Here is an 18671-nt window from a genome sequence, read left to right as displayed (position 1 = left end):
GAGACAATCTTGTGAACGGAAAAAGAAACAAAGATATAAAAGGATAAAGAAAATTTGGTATATACATACAACAGAATATTATTCAGCCTTTAAAGAGAAGGAGGGGGGCCGGCCCGGTGGCGCAGCGGTTAAGTGCGCACATTCCACATCAGGGGCCTGGAGTTCGCCAGTTCAGATCCTGGGTGCGGACATGGCACTGCTTGTCAAGCCATGCTGTGGTAGGCATCCCATATACAGAGTAGAGGAAGATGGGCACAGATGTTAGCTCAGGGCCAGCCTTCCTCAGCAAAAAGAGGAGGATTGGCAACAGTTAGCTCAGGGTTAATCTTCCTCAAAAAAAAAAAAAAAAGAAAAAGAAAAAAAGAAAAGAAAAGGAGGGGCCAGCCCGGTGGCCAAATGGTTTTCGCACTCCACTTCAGCAGCTGAGGGTTTCGCTGGTTCGAATCCTGGGCAAGGACATGGCACCACTCATCAAGCCATGCTGAGGTGGCATCCCACATGCCACAACTGGAAGGACCCACAACTAAAAATACACAACTATGTACCGGGGGGCTTTGGGGAGAAAAAGGAAAAATAAAATCTTTAAAAGGAAAAAAAAGGAAAGAAAAGGAAATCCTGCACATGTGACAACATGAATGAACTTTGAGGACATTATGCTAAGTTAAATAAGCCAGTCACAAGACTAATACTGCACGACTCCACTTACATGAGGTATCTAAAAATAGCCAAAGTCACAGAAGTAAAGAAGAGAATGATGGTCGCCAGGGGCCGGGGGAGGGGAAAATGTGGAGTTGCTAATCAACATGTATAAAATTTCAGTTACGCAAGTTCTAGACAGGTGCTGTACAACATTGTACCTATAGATAACAATACTACATTGTACACTTAAAAATCTGTTAAGAGAATAGATATCTCATGTTCAGTATCCCTACCACAATAAAAAAAAAGGAGGGGGGGAACTATGTATGACTATGCCATTTTATGCTAAATTAAATTGTGATGGTCCCTAAAGCAAAGTTTTCAAAATACTAGAGTATCTTACTTTCAGCCTTCTTTTTCCTTCCCTTTTTCCTTTCTTTTTATTGCAGGGGAAGATTTGCCCTAAGTTAACATCTGTTGCCAATCTTCCTCCTTTTTTCTTCCCTCCCCTCCCACCCAAAGGTGCAGTACATAGTTGTGTATAGTTTTAAGTTCTTCTGGTTCTTCTATGTGAGTCGCTGCCACAGATGGCTACTGAGAGATGAGTAGTGTGGTTCTGTGCCTGGGAACTGAACCCAGGCCGCCAAAGCAAAGCGTGCCAAACTTTTAAGTTCTAGGCCATCAGGGCTGGCTCTCATTTTCAGTCTTTTTAAAATATGAAGAAAATTCTCAAGTTCTATGTTTACGTTTTTTACAAAACAGCAACAAAAATTTGTTTAATTTTGAGTAAAAGATACATATATATTTGGAATGCATGTAATAAAGGAACATTATCCAGAATATACAGAATATCTATAAATAAGGAAAAGGACATTTTATCTAATATTTGTACCAGACTCTTTAATAAATAGTTATTTAGCCACTTAAAGCGTCCAAGACCTTGGAGAGAAATGTGGTAGGAACAATATAGGACTGCCTGCAACTTTCATCCCATCAGTCTTTGTGAAGAGCTGTATCTGGACTAAACTGCCTGAGTCTGCTGATATCCAGTTCTTAACATTTACTAAATGTCAAGATTAGTAGGAAAAGCCTGCAAATAGACCAAATAATTCCCAAGGAAGATAAAATAGAAATGTGTTCTGGCATCTTCTTTTTTTTCTTCCACATTTTTTTTTGAGTTAATGATAGGTTACAATCTTGTGAAATTTCAGTTGTACATTAATGTTTGTCATTCGTGTTGTAGGTGCACCACTTCACCCTTTTTGCCCACACCCCACCCCACCTCTCCCCTGGTAGCCACCAATCTGTTCTCTTAGTCCACATTTTTAAATTCCTCATATGAGTGGAGTCATATACAGATTATCCTTCTCTAGCTGGCTTATTTCACTTAATGTAATTCCCTCAAGGTCCATCCATGTTATTGCAAATGGAATGATTTTCTTCTGTTTTGCAGCTGAGTAGTATTCCATTGTATATATGTACCACATCTTCTTTATCCATTCGTCTGTTGCTGGGCACTTAGGTTGCTTCCATGTCTTGGCTATTGTAAATCATGCTGCAATGAACACTGAGGTGCATAGGACTTTTGGAATTGCTGACTTCAAGCTCTTTGGATAGACACCCAGCAGTGGAATGGCTGGATCGTATGGTAGTTCTATTTTAAATTTTTTGAGGAATCTCCATGAAATGTGTTCTGGCATCTTAATGATTACAAGCATCCTCCCCTCTCTCCTCCTCACCTCTACTGGCTAAAGAAAACAAAGATATAGTCTAATATGTTAAAAGTAGAATTTTATTGTTATAAACTAGAAATGGCCTTAGTAAAACAACTAGCACTGCTATATAATTATTGAGAAACTACCCACAGTAGTCTAATGCAATCATTTTGTTAAACACCCTCCAACACGTATTAGTTTATGGTAAATAGTTCTACCCTGAAAGATCTGACTGAAACTAGTGCTAGTTTATTATGGATGACTCAACGGGAAGTTATACCACTTACATATATGGGAAAAAGAGATTTTATCTGTTTTACCCATCCCTCTATATTCAATTCCCTCTATATTCAACATTAGAGTGTGAGTCCAGCAGTTCAGAAGGTACAATAAAGGTATGCTGAATTAATAAAATAATTTATGGGTTTATTTTGAAATTTTTTTTACTAGTGAGATAGGTACATGCAAATACCACTTTAAGAATTTCCACAGCCACAGAGTTCAGAGTTTAAATCACCCATTTATACTTATGAGGGAATACTTGAATTGTCTTCTCAGAAAACACAGGCTCTACTCTTAGGTAGTCCCTTGACTTTGCTACAGACACGTCTTTATTAAAGTAATGAATTTTCATAAGATGCCACCAAACCCTGCTCAGCTAACTATTAACTATATGGACCTGCTCTTAATCAGCAATATTAAATATATCTGTTTTCCAGTTACTAGACATAGGGTAGAACCTTAAATTCTCCAAACTGAAATGTCTATTAAAAGCTTAGCTGCTAGAAATAACCTTCATGGAGAACTGTCTGAATGTGCAGATCCTGTCTATTCTACCATGCACTAGACTAAGCTAGAATGTCAGAGAAAAGCCCCTGGAAGACAAGCTTTCATAAACGGCAATAAGGCATGATAATAGCCTACACTGAAGGTCTTTAAAGTACAGCCCTATGTAACTTGTTCTGTATTTACCACAGGAAAGAGGATGTTTACTGCATGGTTTCTTCTTCTGAGGACCAATAGGCAAAATCACTTCAGTATCATTTCTTTTAGTATCAGGAACAGCTGTGTTTCTCATTAAGAACTATTTTGTGTATAATATCATAGACACTGTTAATAACATAACGATGTTTTCTTCTTCGCACTCACTAGTTGGAAGCTGTGAAACAGTGTATAGAATATTACAATATATTTGGCTACTAACTGAAATACTTATGTGCTGAGTTTCTTTTGCCCCTCCAGATCTGTCCTCCATTTTTCACCATACTCTGTGTACTGAGAGACTAACCTGCATCAAAAGATTCCCTTCTCTGCTTCCCAGTTGGGTTCAGCCCAGCAGGAGATTTGGAGGGAGAAATAAGAGGAAAGTTAGCATACTTATTTCCCAGACTCCTTCCCAGCAAAACCGCCTAGACTGGCTGCATCCCTCTCCAATTGCCCCTCCACTGGAAAGGAGAACTTGCAAGAAAGAACTTTCTTTCTCCAAGTTCTGGTATGTATTTCCTCCCCTCCCCTGCTCTCAGCAGACCCAGAGTACCTATCTATCCCTTGTGATTTCCTATACCCTGCTCACATAGTGTACCCAATACCCTATTCTTTGAAAATATTCCCTTTACTAAATTCTCCTCAGACTACCTAATTTGAGCATAACTATCTGTTTCCTCCCAAGACCCTGACTATACTCTAGCTTCATACCTGTGTTTCCTACCATTTTTTTTATTTTTACTTTTTTTGCTGAAGAAGATTCGCCCTAAGCTAACAGCTGTTGCCAATCTTCCTCTTTTTTTGTATGTGAGATGCACCACAGCACGGCCACTGACGAGTGGTGTAGGTTCACACCTGGGAACAAAATCCAGGCCACCAAAGCAGGGTGCAACCCAACTTAACCACCAGACCACCAGGGCTGGCTGGCCCTTTTGTACCATTTTTTAATTAAAAAAACAAAAAACCCTTCTTTCACCAATTTTCTTATTAAAATTCATACACAAACTCAATTTTTATGTTGTAATTAGAATTTTGCTTAGGATATAAAAATGAGTAAGACTAAGTAGCCCATTCTAGATAAAGAAAGATAAGTAAACAAATAAATATTATAAAGTGTTACAGGGTCTAGCCAGAACACAAAGAAACAGTTCTACCAGAGGAAGAAATTCTAGAGGTTAGGAAAGATTTCATAGAGTAGATAAGACTTGGTCTAAATCTTCAAAGAGAAGAAAAAGCCCACTAGAGGGTAAAGTGTGGGTTGGGGTTGTGGGGGAAGGGAGTACTACTGGTCAAAGCTTGGAGGTGAGGGGGTGACTGATGACCATGATGATGATAATTAAAAACTAACATTTACTAAGCAAGGTACTATTCAATGTGCTTCACCTGTATTGAGCTATTTATTGACTCCCAACCCAATGAGATATTAATAGTATCACCACCATCCCTTTACTTTAAACAGATAAGAAAACTGAGATATAGCTTCTTGCCAAAGTCATACAGTTAGTATGTGACAGAGCCTGGGACCCGGGCAGTTTGGCTCCTAGCCTTCGTTTTTAACGACTGAATTTTATTGCTTCTCGAGGATGGCAAGTATATGGTATAAATAGTTCAACTAGGCAAAGGCATATGATGCAACAATGAGTAGCAAAGAAAGAGAAAAGCTAAAAGGAAAGGCAAGTGCCAGTTCAGAAAGGACTTTAGAATAAAATACTTTGTCTTATAAGCTAATTGTTGGATTTTAGATCATGGAACCCCTTGAGAATCTTTGACCTTCTCCCTCCAGAAGAATGCACATACACAAAAAATTTGGCAGTTTAGGTAGTTCACAGAACCCTTACAGACTCATGGAACCCAGGATGAGAAACACTACTATGGGGCCATGCTCAGTCACTGAAAAGGTATAGGGAGGAAGGTACAAGGACAGGAAGAAGGAGATCAGAACTGCACTTCTAAAATATCACTTTGGCAAGAGTATATAGGACAGATTAGAGGAGGACCACCAACTAAAAGACTACTGCAATAGTTCAAGTGAGAGATGACAAGGGCTTCAGATAGGGAAGCGACAACAGGGATGAACAAAAGCACAGATGAGGAATACTGCTATTAGGAATCAATGGGGGGTCAGCCCAGTGGCACAGTGGTTAACTTTGCATGTTCCATGTCGGTGGCCCGCGGTTTGCCAGTTGGGATCCCAGGTGTGGACTTAGGCAGCATTTGTCAAACCATGCTGTGGAGGCGTTCCACGTATAAAGTAGACGAAGATGGGCACGGATGCTAGTTCAGGGCCAGTCTTCCTCAGCAAAAAGAGGAAGACTGGTGGCAGATGTTAGCTCAGGGCTAATCTTCCTCAAAAACAAACAAAAAAGGAATCAATGATAACTATGACCAACTGGATTTGAGGAGTAAGAGGGAAGAAGGCATGTCTCTTGCGAAGAAAATTCCCTCACTTAACAAGCAATGATTGCACAAATCACCTATACCACGCATTTTGCTAAGAGCTGGAGAGACAATGTCAAACAAGACAAACACCATCCCCGCACTTAAGAATAATCTATTCAGTTTATAACAACTTGAGTACTTTCAATAAAGCAGAAGTACAACAATAAAGCATAAGAGATGAAGAAACTTAAGAGGATTTTTAAAATCACAAAATAGGAGTGACTTATTTCATCCAATGACATTAAGTCAAGTAAAATGAGAACCTAAAAGAATTTGGCAGACTAGACAGAGAATTACTAAAGACCTTACTAGAACAGTTTCAACTTAGGAGTAGAGAAGCCTGACTGTAGTATGAGTACTTAAGATGAGTTAAATCAATGAAAACTAGCAACATGTGAAATGAAATGCTACTAAAATAAAATCTTAGAGATGCTGCTTAATGTATTGTCTCATGGGAACCTTTTTATATACTGCCAGTATTGCCTTTCCTTACACAACTATGTGTGTGCTTGCTATAGAGTTTTAAAAAATTAAACACTTCATTGTTTAGGGATACACGCATGGGTGGTTATATTATAAAGAAAAGTAAGAGAATGAACAACCCAAAAAAGAGGATACTGGTTACCTCTGGGAGTATGGGGTTCAAATGGGCGTGGGCTGACAAGGAGATTCTGAGGTCCTGAAAAATGTCCCATTTTTTGACCTGGTTAGTGGGTAACTGGGTATTTGCTTTATCACTACTTTTTAAATCACACATGTGCATGTTGGCCATTCTTCTGCATAAAAAACAATTCATAAAAATGTTTAACATACGTAATCTGTGACAACAAAATACAAATCAAGCCAAAATCTAGTTTTAAAAAAAACTGAGACTAAAGTAGAACCAAGAATATAATAATAACAAGCCTCACTTTTATGTGACATTATCAGAATAAAAATTTCAAACGGCTCTATTTCTTAAAAATAAAAGCAATTTCAGTTTGTGAATACAATACTGAAAGGGATTTTCTTTAGTTTTTAAATAATTTCAATTGCAAAAGAAAAGTCTTCAACTCTCGTCTATTTTTTATTCAAAGAAATGTAGATTATCTTAGAATGATTTTTAAATAACATGAGCTTAAGTATATCATGAAGTTAATCTCCCAGACACAATCTTACATGAGTCAAACTAACTTTTGAAGACAAACGATCTAGTTTTGATACTTAGCGATTTACTGTAAAACACACACACACACACACACACACAAAACAAAAAACACCTTATATAGTTTGCAAAACAATTTCCAATTCAACCACAAAAATTCTCTTTTTAGGAATAAATATTGCTTACCTGTTCCCTACTGAATCTTGAGAGATCTGAAAGTTTGGAATGATAGAGGAAACACCATATTCATCTTGATACTTCTTACAGGATTTGTAATGATGTCTCATGCGATAGAATTTAATCTGTAAATTATTGATTAAAATGTAACGTGACTCAATATAAAACAGAACTCTTTAAGATTGAGATATGGTCAACAAGAGGGAAAAACAATAAAATAGATAACTAAATATTCCATTTAAACAAGAGGTTCTTAAGTAAATGATTTAATTCTTAAGTAGGAGCTGAAAATAAAAAGTTTCTATCCACTAGATGCAAATATAAACTCACTGTAGAAAAAAATAATTTTACACTTGAAACGATACTACTACTAATCAACAAAAAATAAAATTAAAAGTACTAAGAGGTTGCCTCATGGTATTGGACATTTCTTTATTCTTTAACTACTGCAACCCTGGCAGAGTTAGAAAGCACTTAAAAAAATTAAGATCTAGGTTAACACTGGCAATGTTTTTCAGTTTCTCACTGAGGAGTAGAGCCAGAATCTCTCAGGTATATTTTCCAGCTTCACTTCATTGCCCTGTCAGTTAACACCTCCCTCAAAGAGATGGAAAAGCAGATCCGACTTGTGTCAATGCATAAAATAACTGGTTTTGATCACTAACTTTATTAGCTGTTTGAAAAAAAGTGGCTGCAATAAATCCATGAACACAGAGATATACTCAAAGTCTAACCACCTCTCACCATTTTACCTCTCCAAATGACAGAATAAAATCCATACTGGAGAATTAATGCCAGTTATTTGCCAATACCTGATTTTCCCAACTGTTCCTTAAAAATTAAGCAGTCTTCTGCCAAATACTTTGTGATTTCTTAGATAAACACACAAAAACACAAAGTGGACAGCTAGAGAGTTCCCTGACTACATAAATCCATTTGGCCCATTTCTACGTGCAAAACTGCAATAATGATGTTACCATCAGAAAACCTATTTAAGAACTGAATTTGTACAAGAATGGACTTTAAATGAGTTAAATGCCAGTATGCTCATTCAGTTCATTAAGTAGGCAATCAATGAGCAATTACTTTGAGAAAAATACCATGTAAAAATTACGGAAAATTCAGAGATTGTATCTTTCAGTCTTTGTTCTCAATAAATTTATAATACAGTAAGATCTATAGCCACAGTTTTTTTGGCCTTTTCTGCCCAATTCCCAACCTAAGTAACTTCCTTCTCTTCAAAACAACACCCATCAAGAAAAATCAAACAGGAATTTCAGAGTAGAAAGAACTTTCAAAGAAGAGCTATGTCACATTTACTCTACCTGTTTTGCACAGCATCTGCAGCTACCAGAAAACTTCCTCATGATATTTTCAAGGTCTAAGGCCCGTTCAGGACATGCTCTTTCTCTTCTAGTCACATTTCCACGACAGAGGGGACAATGTATTCCGCTTTCTCTCATTGCAGTCAGGAAACATTTTCTACAGAAACTAAACCAAACATTTGTGACATGTTAACTAGAGAAAAAAGTACTCTTTTCATTTCTATCATTAACACAAACAAGCAGTTATTGATATGTATTCATGCTAAATGAGTTAGGCTATTCATACGTATATAAACCTCAGAATTTTGAAAACTGCATATGTATTTTTCAGAGCATAAGACTAATAACTGGGGGGCCGGCTTCGTGGCCAAGTGGTTAAGTTCGTGCGCTCTGCTGTGGCAGCCCAGGGTTCGGATCCTGGGCGCAGACATGGCACCGTTCGTCAGGCCACACTGAGGCGGCGTCCCACATCCCACAACTAGAAGGACCTGCAACTAGGATATACAACCATGTACCGGGGGGAGTTTGGGAAATAAAGCAGAAAAAAAAGGAAAAAAAAAAAAGACTAATAACTGGGGGCCGGCCGGGTGGTACAGTGGTTAAGTTCACATGTTCCACTTCTCGGCGGCCCGGGGTTCGCCAGTTCAGATCCCAGGTGCGGACATGGCACCGCATGGCAAGCCATGCTGTGGTAGGTGTCCCACATATAAAGTAGAGGAAGATGGGCATGGATGTTAGCTCAGGGCTAATCTTCCCCCCCCCACCAAAAAAAGACTAATAACTGGACTAGATGAGAATATAAAAGAAACTACACTCAAGTATACTTTACAACTTTTCAATATATGAAAAATAAATATTAACATTATATAACATTATTAGAGAAAGTATGGTACAAAGGAAAGACTGGATCTTATCCTGTGTCATTGAGAAGCTATGTGATCTTAGGCAACACACTTAACCATACTGGATCTCCATTTCCTCCCCTTATAAAATGAGATAATGCACCACCTTAGCTTTTTGTCTCAAACCAATGTACCTCAAGATATTGTTCCAAAAGATGTAAATAGGTCTACTACAGGACAGTGCACAAACTGATTCGGAAAATTCTAGAATAAATAAAGTTAATAAAATTTCTCTGCTGAGGAAAAGTTGCCCAAACTTATATGATCAGGAAATATTTCCCACCAGTGTGCAACGGAAGATAGTTTGAGAAATATTTAAGAACGCTTCCAGCTCTCAACATCCATAACCAACATTCTAACTGGAATCAAACTCACTAAAATCATTATTTTTTTCTCCCCTAATCCAACCAGATACCAAACTTGATCATTTTGCTTTTAGAAAAACTAGAAAAATCACAGCCATCTCTATCTGGGATGCTAAGTAAGTATAGATTTAACCCAATCCCTTAGAAATACAGATATACCAATCTTCCTCATCTATATTAACAAAAGTTGAGAGGTAACAGTGTAATAACAGATGATAGAATCTGTTTCCTAACTGTGTAGCATCAAACAAGTCACTTTTTCTCCCTATGATCAGCTTTCTCACCCATAAAATAATAAATGTATCTACACTTGATAGGGTTGTTCATAGAATTAAAATAGGCAATGCAGTAAAATGCCTGTCATAGTACTTTTGACAGTCAGTAAAGTGCTGGATAAATAGTAGAGAAAACATCACTAAAGTAGCATTAAAAGTGACTACCAATAAAGATGATAAATTAAAACATTAAAAGTATTCACCATAACTGGAAGTCAAAAAAACACAAATAAGACCAAGATACCATTTTTCAGTTGTCAAACTAAAACCTAGTTTTAAAAATAACAACAACAACCAGTGTTAGAGGAGACATAAGGAAATGTGTGCTCTACGTTTCTGCATAGCAATTTGTCAATATTCATCAAAATCCCTAAACAGAGGGGGTCCCAAAAGTCTGAGTGCCATTTTGAGCTCTCTTAACTTCGGTAGTAAAAACACTACAAAGTTACAAAACCATCACTAGTAGGCTTAATTGTTTAAATCAAAAACTGAAAATTTAATTGTCTATGTTTTGTAAATTTTGAACAATAAATTTTTAATTTAAATTCTTTGTTTGCATTCTTTATTCAGAGGGACTGTAAAAAAGAGAATAAAGGAAGCAAGAGTCGGACAAAAGAAAAAGCCAACACTAAATGGAACAACAGCCTAGACCATGATAAGGTCTGCTCTAAGACAGGGGTAGGCGGGAGAGACAGGATCGCTCTTTTAGAGAGACAGTTCTCAATGTTTGTGACTGTGTATGAAGGGAGCTTCCTATGCTAAAAAATAAAATCGACAGAATTTTCTGACAATTACTTGTGGGAGAACGAGAAAGATAGACATTTCTAACTTAGAAGACTAAAAGGCAGACTGTATTAACCAAGTTAAGAAAGACTGGAAGAGTTGGTTTGACAGAGGAGAGGTAAGCGCAAGATCAAAGTACCTAAAATCTCAAAGCATGATATCCAGGCAACAATTGGAAATGTGCATATGGAAATTAGGGGGAAAATATGGAGAGCAGATAAGGTGAGACGAGCACTAGAGAAACAATCCAGAGAAATAGTGTTCAGAGAAGGAAGAGGCAGAGAAACAGAAGAACCAAGACTAAGCAATGTTATAGAAATCAAGTCTAATGAGCTACCAAAGAGAAATAATAATTGAAGATATGAAGAAAAAACTATCACCAAACTATTAAGCTAAACTTTCCTCTTTAAATAATGAATTGAAACTGTCAATAAAGTTCACACCAGCAGATTTCATTACAGAGATAATTATGCATAAAAATGATGAAGCATGAGTGAAAGAAATGAGGTAGAATAGTAACTATTAGCAGGTAAATGAGTCAATTTGCTGGCTAATTTAACAATTAATTATAAATAAAATATAAACACAGAATATTAAAAGACTTTAAACAACCAAGATGCACAAACAAAAGCTGTATTTAGAGGGATGGTACAAAACAAAGCAAAATTTCAAAGCTCACTTATTCAAAAACTAAAATAGTAAAAATGTGGTAATGCTACATACCCATCAGAATGACTAAAGTGAAAAAGGTGGAAAATACTAACTGTTGGGGAGGATGTGAACCAAGCTAAACTCACAGTCGATGCTATGGGAGTGTAAATTAATGCAACCATTTGGAAAACTGCCTGACAGTATCTACCACAGTCCAGTAATTCCACTCAAAAGTATATACCCAATAGAATTACAGATATGATTGAAGAAATTTCCTAGAAAGTTTATAGCCACACTATTTGCAACAGCCCAAAGCTAAAAACTATACAAATGTCCACCAATACAAGAATGAATAAACAAATAGTGGCATATTCACAAAACGAAAACTAACATGCTGTAATGAGATGAATATGAAGGAACATAACATCGAGCTAAAGAAGCTAGATGCAAGAGTACAAACTGCATGATTCTATTTTATAAAGTACAAAGAGCAGGTAAAACTATATTGTTGAAAGTCCTAATAGTGGTATCCTAGAAGAAGTGGGATACACTCCTTGGAGAAAGGAAAATTAGAGGAGCTTTTGAAGTGCTGGTAATATTCTGTTGCCATGGGGCACTTTTCTGTTATGCATATTATACTTAAATGTAAAATTTTTTTAAGTTAGGAGTAAAAACAAGGGTAACTATGTTAAAACTGTTATAAAAATAGCTAAGTTAAAATTTTCTTCTAGCCAGGCTTAAAATAAAAACAAAAAGGAATCGCTAGAAAATTTCCAGAGCTAAAAAATATCTCTGCAGAATGAGAGACAACTGAATGACAAGTGCAATGAATTTTAAAAACATCCACACAAAGAGAGATCACTGAAAAATTTTAAATAATGTTTTTTCCCAACTTCTAATAGCTTCCAGAGAGGGAGTAGAAAAAGAGATCACTTACCAACGAAAAAGGATCAGACTACCATCAAACTTATCAGCAATAAACAAACAGATGAAAAAACAATAGAATGATGTGTTCAAAGTTCTGAAGGAAAATAATTTACAACCTAGAATTTCATCTTCTTGATATATCATCATCAAGTCATTTGCTTTATGTAATTTACCCTTCTGATAAAATGCAAGATATGCAATACTGAAACACTTTGCATTCTGCAAAACTACACACTAAAACTCACAGAGCTTGTGGGGGAAAAACTTGGGTAGACTACCTGTACAACCCTGTCAGCAGAGCACTAACAAAAATTCAAACAATCCTAATAAAAATACTAACATTTAAAAAGATACGTAAGTTCCTAATAAAGACTTAACCCTAAAATTTTTTAAAAAGGGGTGAGGTGAGGAGTGACGTCAGCATCACGGCAGAAGGAGCTCTTCCCTTAGTCCCTACCCACAAGATACAAGGAAAAGAACTTCCATAAACAAAGAGAAAACATTCACACAACACAACAGACATGTGAGAGATCCAAGCAGCCATACATCTGAAGGTGCAGGAGCTGAACCCCCTGGGGAGGTAGTGGAAGGAGGCAAGCAGATCTCCTCCCCTGCCTCTGAGGCAGAGATCTGGGGTGGGGGACCTCACAGAGCAACTGCCGTGAGACTCTGAGAGGAGATGGGGGAAAACGCAGCCCTCTGCCAGAATGCTTTCACTCTCAGAGCTGCCTCCCAACCTGTGGGAATGCTCCATAGCGAGGCATCTAAGCAATTGCAGGGGTGTCCCCAAAAAGCCAAGCAGCTGAGGCAGGCAGTGAATATACAGCAGAAGCACACAGAATTGCACATGTGAAAGAAAGCCCCCTACCCCGCTCCCGCCTGGCACACCAGCTTGGCCGGTCCACCAGAACAGGGGAGCCCTACCTGAGCGCTGGCACCTACATGTGTAAAGCAGCAGCAGCCAGCGGGAAAATGCAGACAGGCTCTGTCAGCACAGCTTCCAATGGACAGGCACAAGTGCCAGGGGTTGCAGCAGGCTCAGAAAACACAGCTCCCAACCACCGCCCCAGTGGTGGCAGATGGAATGTGAGACCAGATACTACCATTATGTGATGGCAGAAGTCCGGCCCATCAAACAGCATGAAGAAATATCTTAACACTCCAGACTAGAAGGGAAATGAGAAGTACCCAGAAATCAATCTTGAAATCACAGAAATTTACAATCTAAATAACAGAGAATTCAAAATAGTTATCATAAAGAAACTCAATGAGTTACAAGAAAATGCAGAAAGACAGTTCAATGAACTCTGGAATAGAATTAATGAACAGAGGGAATTCTTCACAAAAGACACTGAAATTACAAAAAACCAATCATAAACATAGGAGATGAAGAACAAAATGAATGAGATAAAGAAAACTCTAGAATCCTTAAAAACCAGAGCTGACATTAAGGAGGACAAAATAAGGAATTCAGAAGACAGAAATACAGAAATGATTCAGATGGAGGAGGAGACAGAAGTAAGACTAAAAAGAAATGAAATTCTCTGAGAAATATTCAACTCAATTAGGAAATGCAACATACAGATTACAGGTCTTCAAGAGAAAGAGGGAGAAAGGAACAGAGAGTTTGTTCAAGAAGTAATAGCTGAGAACATCCCAAACCTGGGGAAGGAGCAAGAATTACAAGTAAATGAAGCTAACAGAACTCCTAATTACATCAATGTAAGAAAACGTTCTCCAAGGCATATAGCAATAAAGCTGGCAAAAGTCAATGAAAAAGAAAAAATATTAAGGGCAGCAGGTCAGAAGAAAATAACCTACAAAGGAACCCCCATCAGATTTCTCAGCAGAAATCTTGCAGGAGAAAACAGAGTGGAACAATATATTCAAAATTCTGAAAAACAAAAACTTTCAGGCAAGAATACACTGTCCAATGAACTATCCTTCAGATACAAGGGAGAAATAAAAACTTTCCGAGATAAACACAAGCTGATAGAGTTTATCACCACAAGAACCCCACTACAAGAAATGATCAAGAAGGCCCTCATACCTGAAAAAGAAAAAAAAAAGGGTTTATAAAGCCTTGAGCAAGGAGATAAATAAACAAAATCAGAAAATGGCACCTCTCCCTGTGTTATCAGAGGATAACAAACAACTATAACATTAAAGATAAACAGAGGGAAAGAATGAAAAACAACTACAATCACTTCATTTTAATCACAAACTCACAACACAAAATGCAATAATTTGTGACCACAATAACTTAAATAAGGAAGAGAAAAAGGGATGGAACCTGCTTCAACAAAGGAAATAAGAGGCTATCAGAAAATGGACTATCTCTTCTACGAGATCTTTTATATACACTTCATGCTAACCACTAAACAAAAAATCAGAACAAAGACACAAATGAGAAAGAGAAAACTGAGAAAACCATCATAGAGAATCAACAAACTGAATTAGCAATCAGAAATACACAGGACAAGAAACAAGGGAAATACACAAACAACTGTAAACGGAGTGATAAAAGGGCAGCATTAAGCCCTCATGTATCAATAATCACTCTGAACGTCAATGTACTGAATCAAAAGACAGACTGGCTGGATAGATTAACAAACAAGACCCAACAATATGCTGCCTCCAGAAAACATATCTCGGCTCTAAAGACAAACACAGGCTCAGAGTGAAAGGATGGAAGATGATACTCCAAGCTAATGGCAAACAAAAGAAAGCAGCAGTTGTCATACTTATATCAAACAAAGTAAACTTCAAGATTAAAAAGGCAACGAGAGACAAAAAGGGCAGTATATAATGATAAAAGGGACACTCCACAAGAGGTCTTAACACTTAATATATGTACCTAACACAGAAGGACCAAAGTACATAAACCACTACAGCAAAGTTGCAGGGTACAAAATCAACTTATGAAAATCAGTTATATTTCTATACTCTAATAATGAACAAAGAGAACTCAAGAATACAATCCCATTTACTATCGCAGCAAAAAGAATAAAATATCTAGGAATAAATTTAATCTAAGAGGTTAAGGATCTATACAATGAAAACTGTTAAGTCACTGATGACTTAAAGAAATGGAATGATATTCCATGCACATGTACTGGGGGAGTAAACAGAGTTAAAATGTCCATACTATCTAAAGCAATCTACAGATTCAACACAATCCCAATCAGAATTCCAGTGACATTTTTCATTGGGAAATAGAACAAAGAATCGTAAAATTCCTATAGGCAACAAGAGCCTGAATAGTCAAAGCAATGCTGAGAAAGAAGAATAAAGCTGAAGACATCACAATCCCTGACTTCAAAATATACTACAAAGCTATAGTAATCAAAACACTATGGTACTAGTACAAAAACAGACACACAGATCAATGGAACAGCACTGAAACCTCAGAAATAAAACCACACATCTACGGACAGCTAAATCTTTGACAAAGGAGCCAAGAACACACAACGGAGAAAGGAAAGTCTCTTCAATAAATAGTGTTGGGAAAACCGGACAGCCACATGAAAAAGAATGAAAGTAGACCATGATCTTTCGCCATACACAAAAATTAACTCAAAAGTGATCAAAGACTTGAAGGTAAGATGTGAAATCATAAACTCCTAGAAAAAAATATAAACAGTACACTGTTTGACATTGGTCTTAGAATTAGAAGGATCTTTTCAAATACCAAGTCTACCTAGGCAAGGGAAACAAAAGAAATGATAAACAAATGGGACTACATCAGACTAAAGAGCTTCTGCAAGGCAAAGGAAATCAGAAACAAAAAAAAAAAAGACAACACATCAACTGGGAGGAAATACTTGCATATCATATACTCAACAAGGGATTAATCTCCAAAATACATAAAGAACTCATACAACTCAACAACAAGAAAATAAATGACCTGATCAAAAAATGGGCAGAGGATATGAACAGGTATTTTCCAAAGAAGAAATACAGATGGCTAAAAGGCACATGAAAAGATGTTCAACATCAGCCATCATTAAGGAAATGCAAATCAAAACCAGAATGAGCTATCACCTTACACTGGTCAGAATGGCTATAATTATCAAGACAAAAAATAACAATTGTTGGAGGGGATGTGGAGAAAAGGGAACCCTCATACACTGCTGGTGGGAATGCAGAATGGTGCAGCCACTGTGGAAAACAGTATGGGAGATTTCTCAGAAAATTAAAAATAGAAATACCATATGACCCAGCTATCCCACTACTGGGCATTTATCCAAAGATGAAATCAACAATTCAAAGAGATTCCTGCACCCCATGTTGACTGCAGTATAATTCACAATAGCCAACATGTGGAAGCAACCCAAGTGCCCAATGACTGATGAACAGATGAAGATGATGTGGTACAAACATACAATGGAATACTACTCAGCCATACATAAAGCCAAAATCGTCCCATTTGCAACAACATGGATAGATCTTGAGGGTATTACGTTAAGCAAAATAAGCCAGACAAATACCACATAACTTCACTCACATGTGGAAGATAAACACATGGACAAAGAGAACAGATTACTGGTTACCAGAGGGGAAGGTGGTTGGGGGTGTGGGCATAAGGGGTAAAGGGTCACACACATATGGTGACTGACAAATGCTGCACAACTGAAATTTCACAATGGTATAAACTATTAAGACCTCAATAAAATTTGGGGGAAAAAAACGGAGATGAGGAGGTTATAAGGATGGTTGAAGTTGGTAAATTATGGAAATAATAGTAAAATACACAAAAGTAAAGAGACCCATAGAACAGCTATTCCAAGAGAGAGCTCGTGGCCAAACTGAACCAAGAATGTGGGCGGGCATCTTGTATAATAGTGTGTAATTCTGTAGCTTGTTACATTCAGCTGAATTTTTGTGTACTTTGCTCCAGCTGCCATTTGCCGATGGCCCAAAACATCAATGTGGAGGAGAAAAGTCACATATAACCAATCTGTTCTGATATACTCTGTACAACACTGTACATCACTGTTTAGTCTATCACTTGTCCTTAACGTTGTTTGTGGTCTTTTGATACGGAAAATTTTAAATTTTTAGTGTAGTCTAAATCATTACCTTTTCTTGAAATTACGATTTGTGCTTTTGAAGTCTTAACCCTTCCCCCTCTCAAGATCAGAGATATTCCCATGCATTTCTTCTAAAAAGGTTTAAGTTTTGCTCATCACATTTAAGTTTTTAAAAACCCACCTGAAAAATATTTTTATGTATAGTATACAACAGACATTCCATATGCAAAGCCATTACCCAAATACTCTTCCAGTGAATAAGCCATCTTTTCCCTTCTGATTTGCCATGTCTTATGTATCAAAGATAAAAGTTCTAATAAATGTGTGAGACTATTTCTGGGCTCTCTAATACGTTCTACTGATTGTATATCTACTGATGAATCAATACCACACCATTTTAACTTCCATAGCTTCATAATATGTCATAATATCTGGTATGGTTGGTTCTATCTCTGTTCTACTTATTACTTTTTCCAAATTTTCAGTTATGCATGGTTATTAACTCATCATTAGAATTTTTAAATCAGTTCTCCAAGTTCTACCAAAAATATCATGTCCAGATTTTATTGGAACTGTATTAGCATTTTTAGAATTATCTGGTGGAGAACTGGCATCTTAATTTTATTGAATCTATCCATAAATATGTCTCTCCACTTATTCAGATCTTTTACGCTTTTTCACTGAAGTTTTAAAATTTTCCCTATAGAAGACTTTTACATTTTTATTAGATTTAGTCTAATAAATATTCTAAATACTTATAAACTACTTCTAATTTTTGTGGTACTATAAATAGGCATTTTTTGCTATTAAATTTATCTGATTATTGTTGGTATAAAACAATGTTATTGATTTTTGTCTGCTGTTCTTGTATCCAGAAACTTCTCCGTATTCTCTCATTAGTTCCAATTGTTTGTCAGTTGCTTCTCTTATGTTTTGTATGTAGTTTTATCATTCATAATTTATCACAATTTTATTTCTTCATTTTCCATCTTTGCATATCTTAATTATTCTTTTCTCACTGAATTGTCTAAAACCTGAAATACAATGTTAAATGGTAGGGATGATGCAAATATCCTCATCTAGTTCCTGACCAGAAAAGCACATAAGCCTTTCTTTTCAGTATATTTGCTATAGATTTTAGGGAAGCTATCCTTAATTAGGATAAAACAAAGTTCCACCCTATTCCTAATCTGCTATTACATTCTGTAATAAAAGGTTAAATTCTATCAAATGCTTTCAGCATCTATTGAAATGATCATATGCTTTAAGGATGTCATCTAGTTGAACATCCAAATTCTCTTTCTATTTTGAA

At 36.7% G+C, this 18671-nt stretch overlaps 1 protein-coding gene across 5 annotated transcripts in view; it reads right to left on the bottom strand.

Annotated features, from left to right (window-relative positions):
- Nucleotides 1–18671, bottom strand: part of RNF138 (ring finger protein 138) — a 46899-nt gene that overhangs the window by 7708 nt on the left and 20520 nt on the right. For 3 of the 5 annotated variants that reach the window (XR_002809903.2, XM_023647614.2, XM_023647615.2), the window contains 2 exons: nt 8424–8589; nt 7108–7223 (listed from right to left, as the gene is read on the bottom strand). Coding sequence is in view for 2 of the 5 variants with exons in the window: in XM_023647614.2 (XP_023503382.1) it covers nt 7108–7223; nt 8424–8589 (282 nt within the window). In the remaining 3 variants the exon portion in view is untranslated. Of the gene's footprint in view, nt 1–3642; nt 3665–6402; nt 6554–7107; nt 7224–8423; nt 8590–18671 lie in introns of all 5 variants that reach the window. The other 2 variants (XR_011441470.1, XR_002809901.2) reach the window with 1 other exon arrangement.

The sequence above is a fragment of the Equus caballus genome, chromosome 8 (assembly GCF_041296265.1).
Source record: "Equus caballus isolate H_3958 breed thoroughbred chromosome 8, TB-T2T, whole genome shotgun sequence".
Classification (NCBI taxonomy): Eukaryota; Metazoa; Chordata; class Mammalia; order Perissodactyla; family Equidae; genus Equus; species Equus caballus.
Note: the sequence above shows the minus strand (reverse complement) of the source record. Positions and strands in the feature narration are given on the sequence as shown.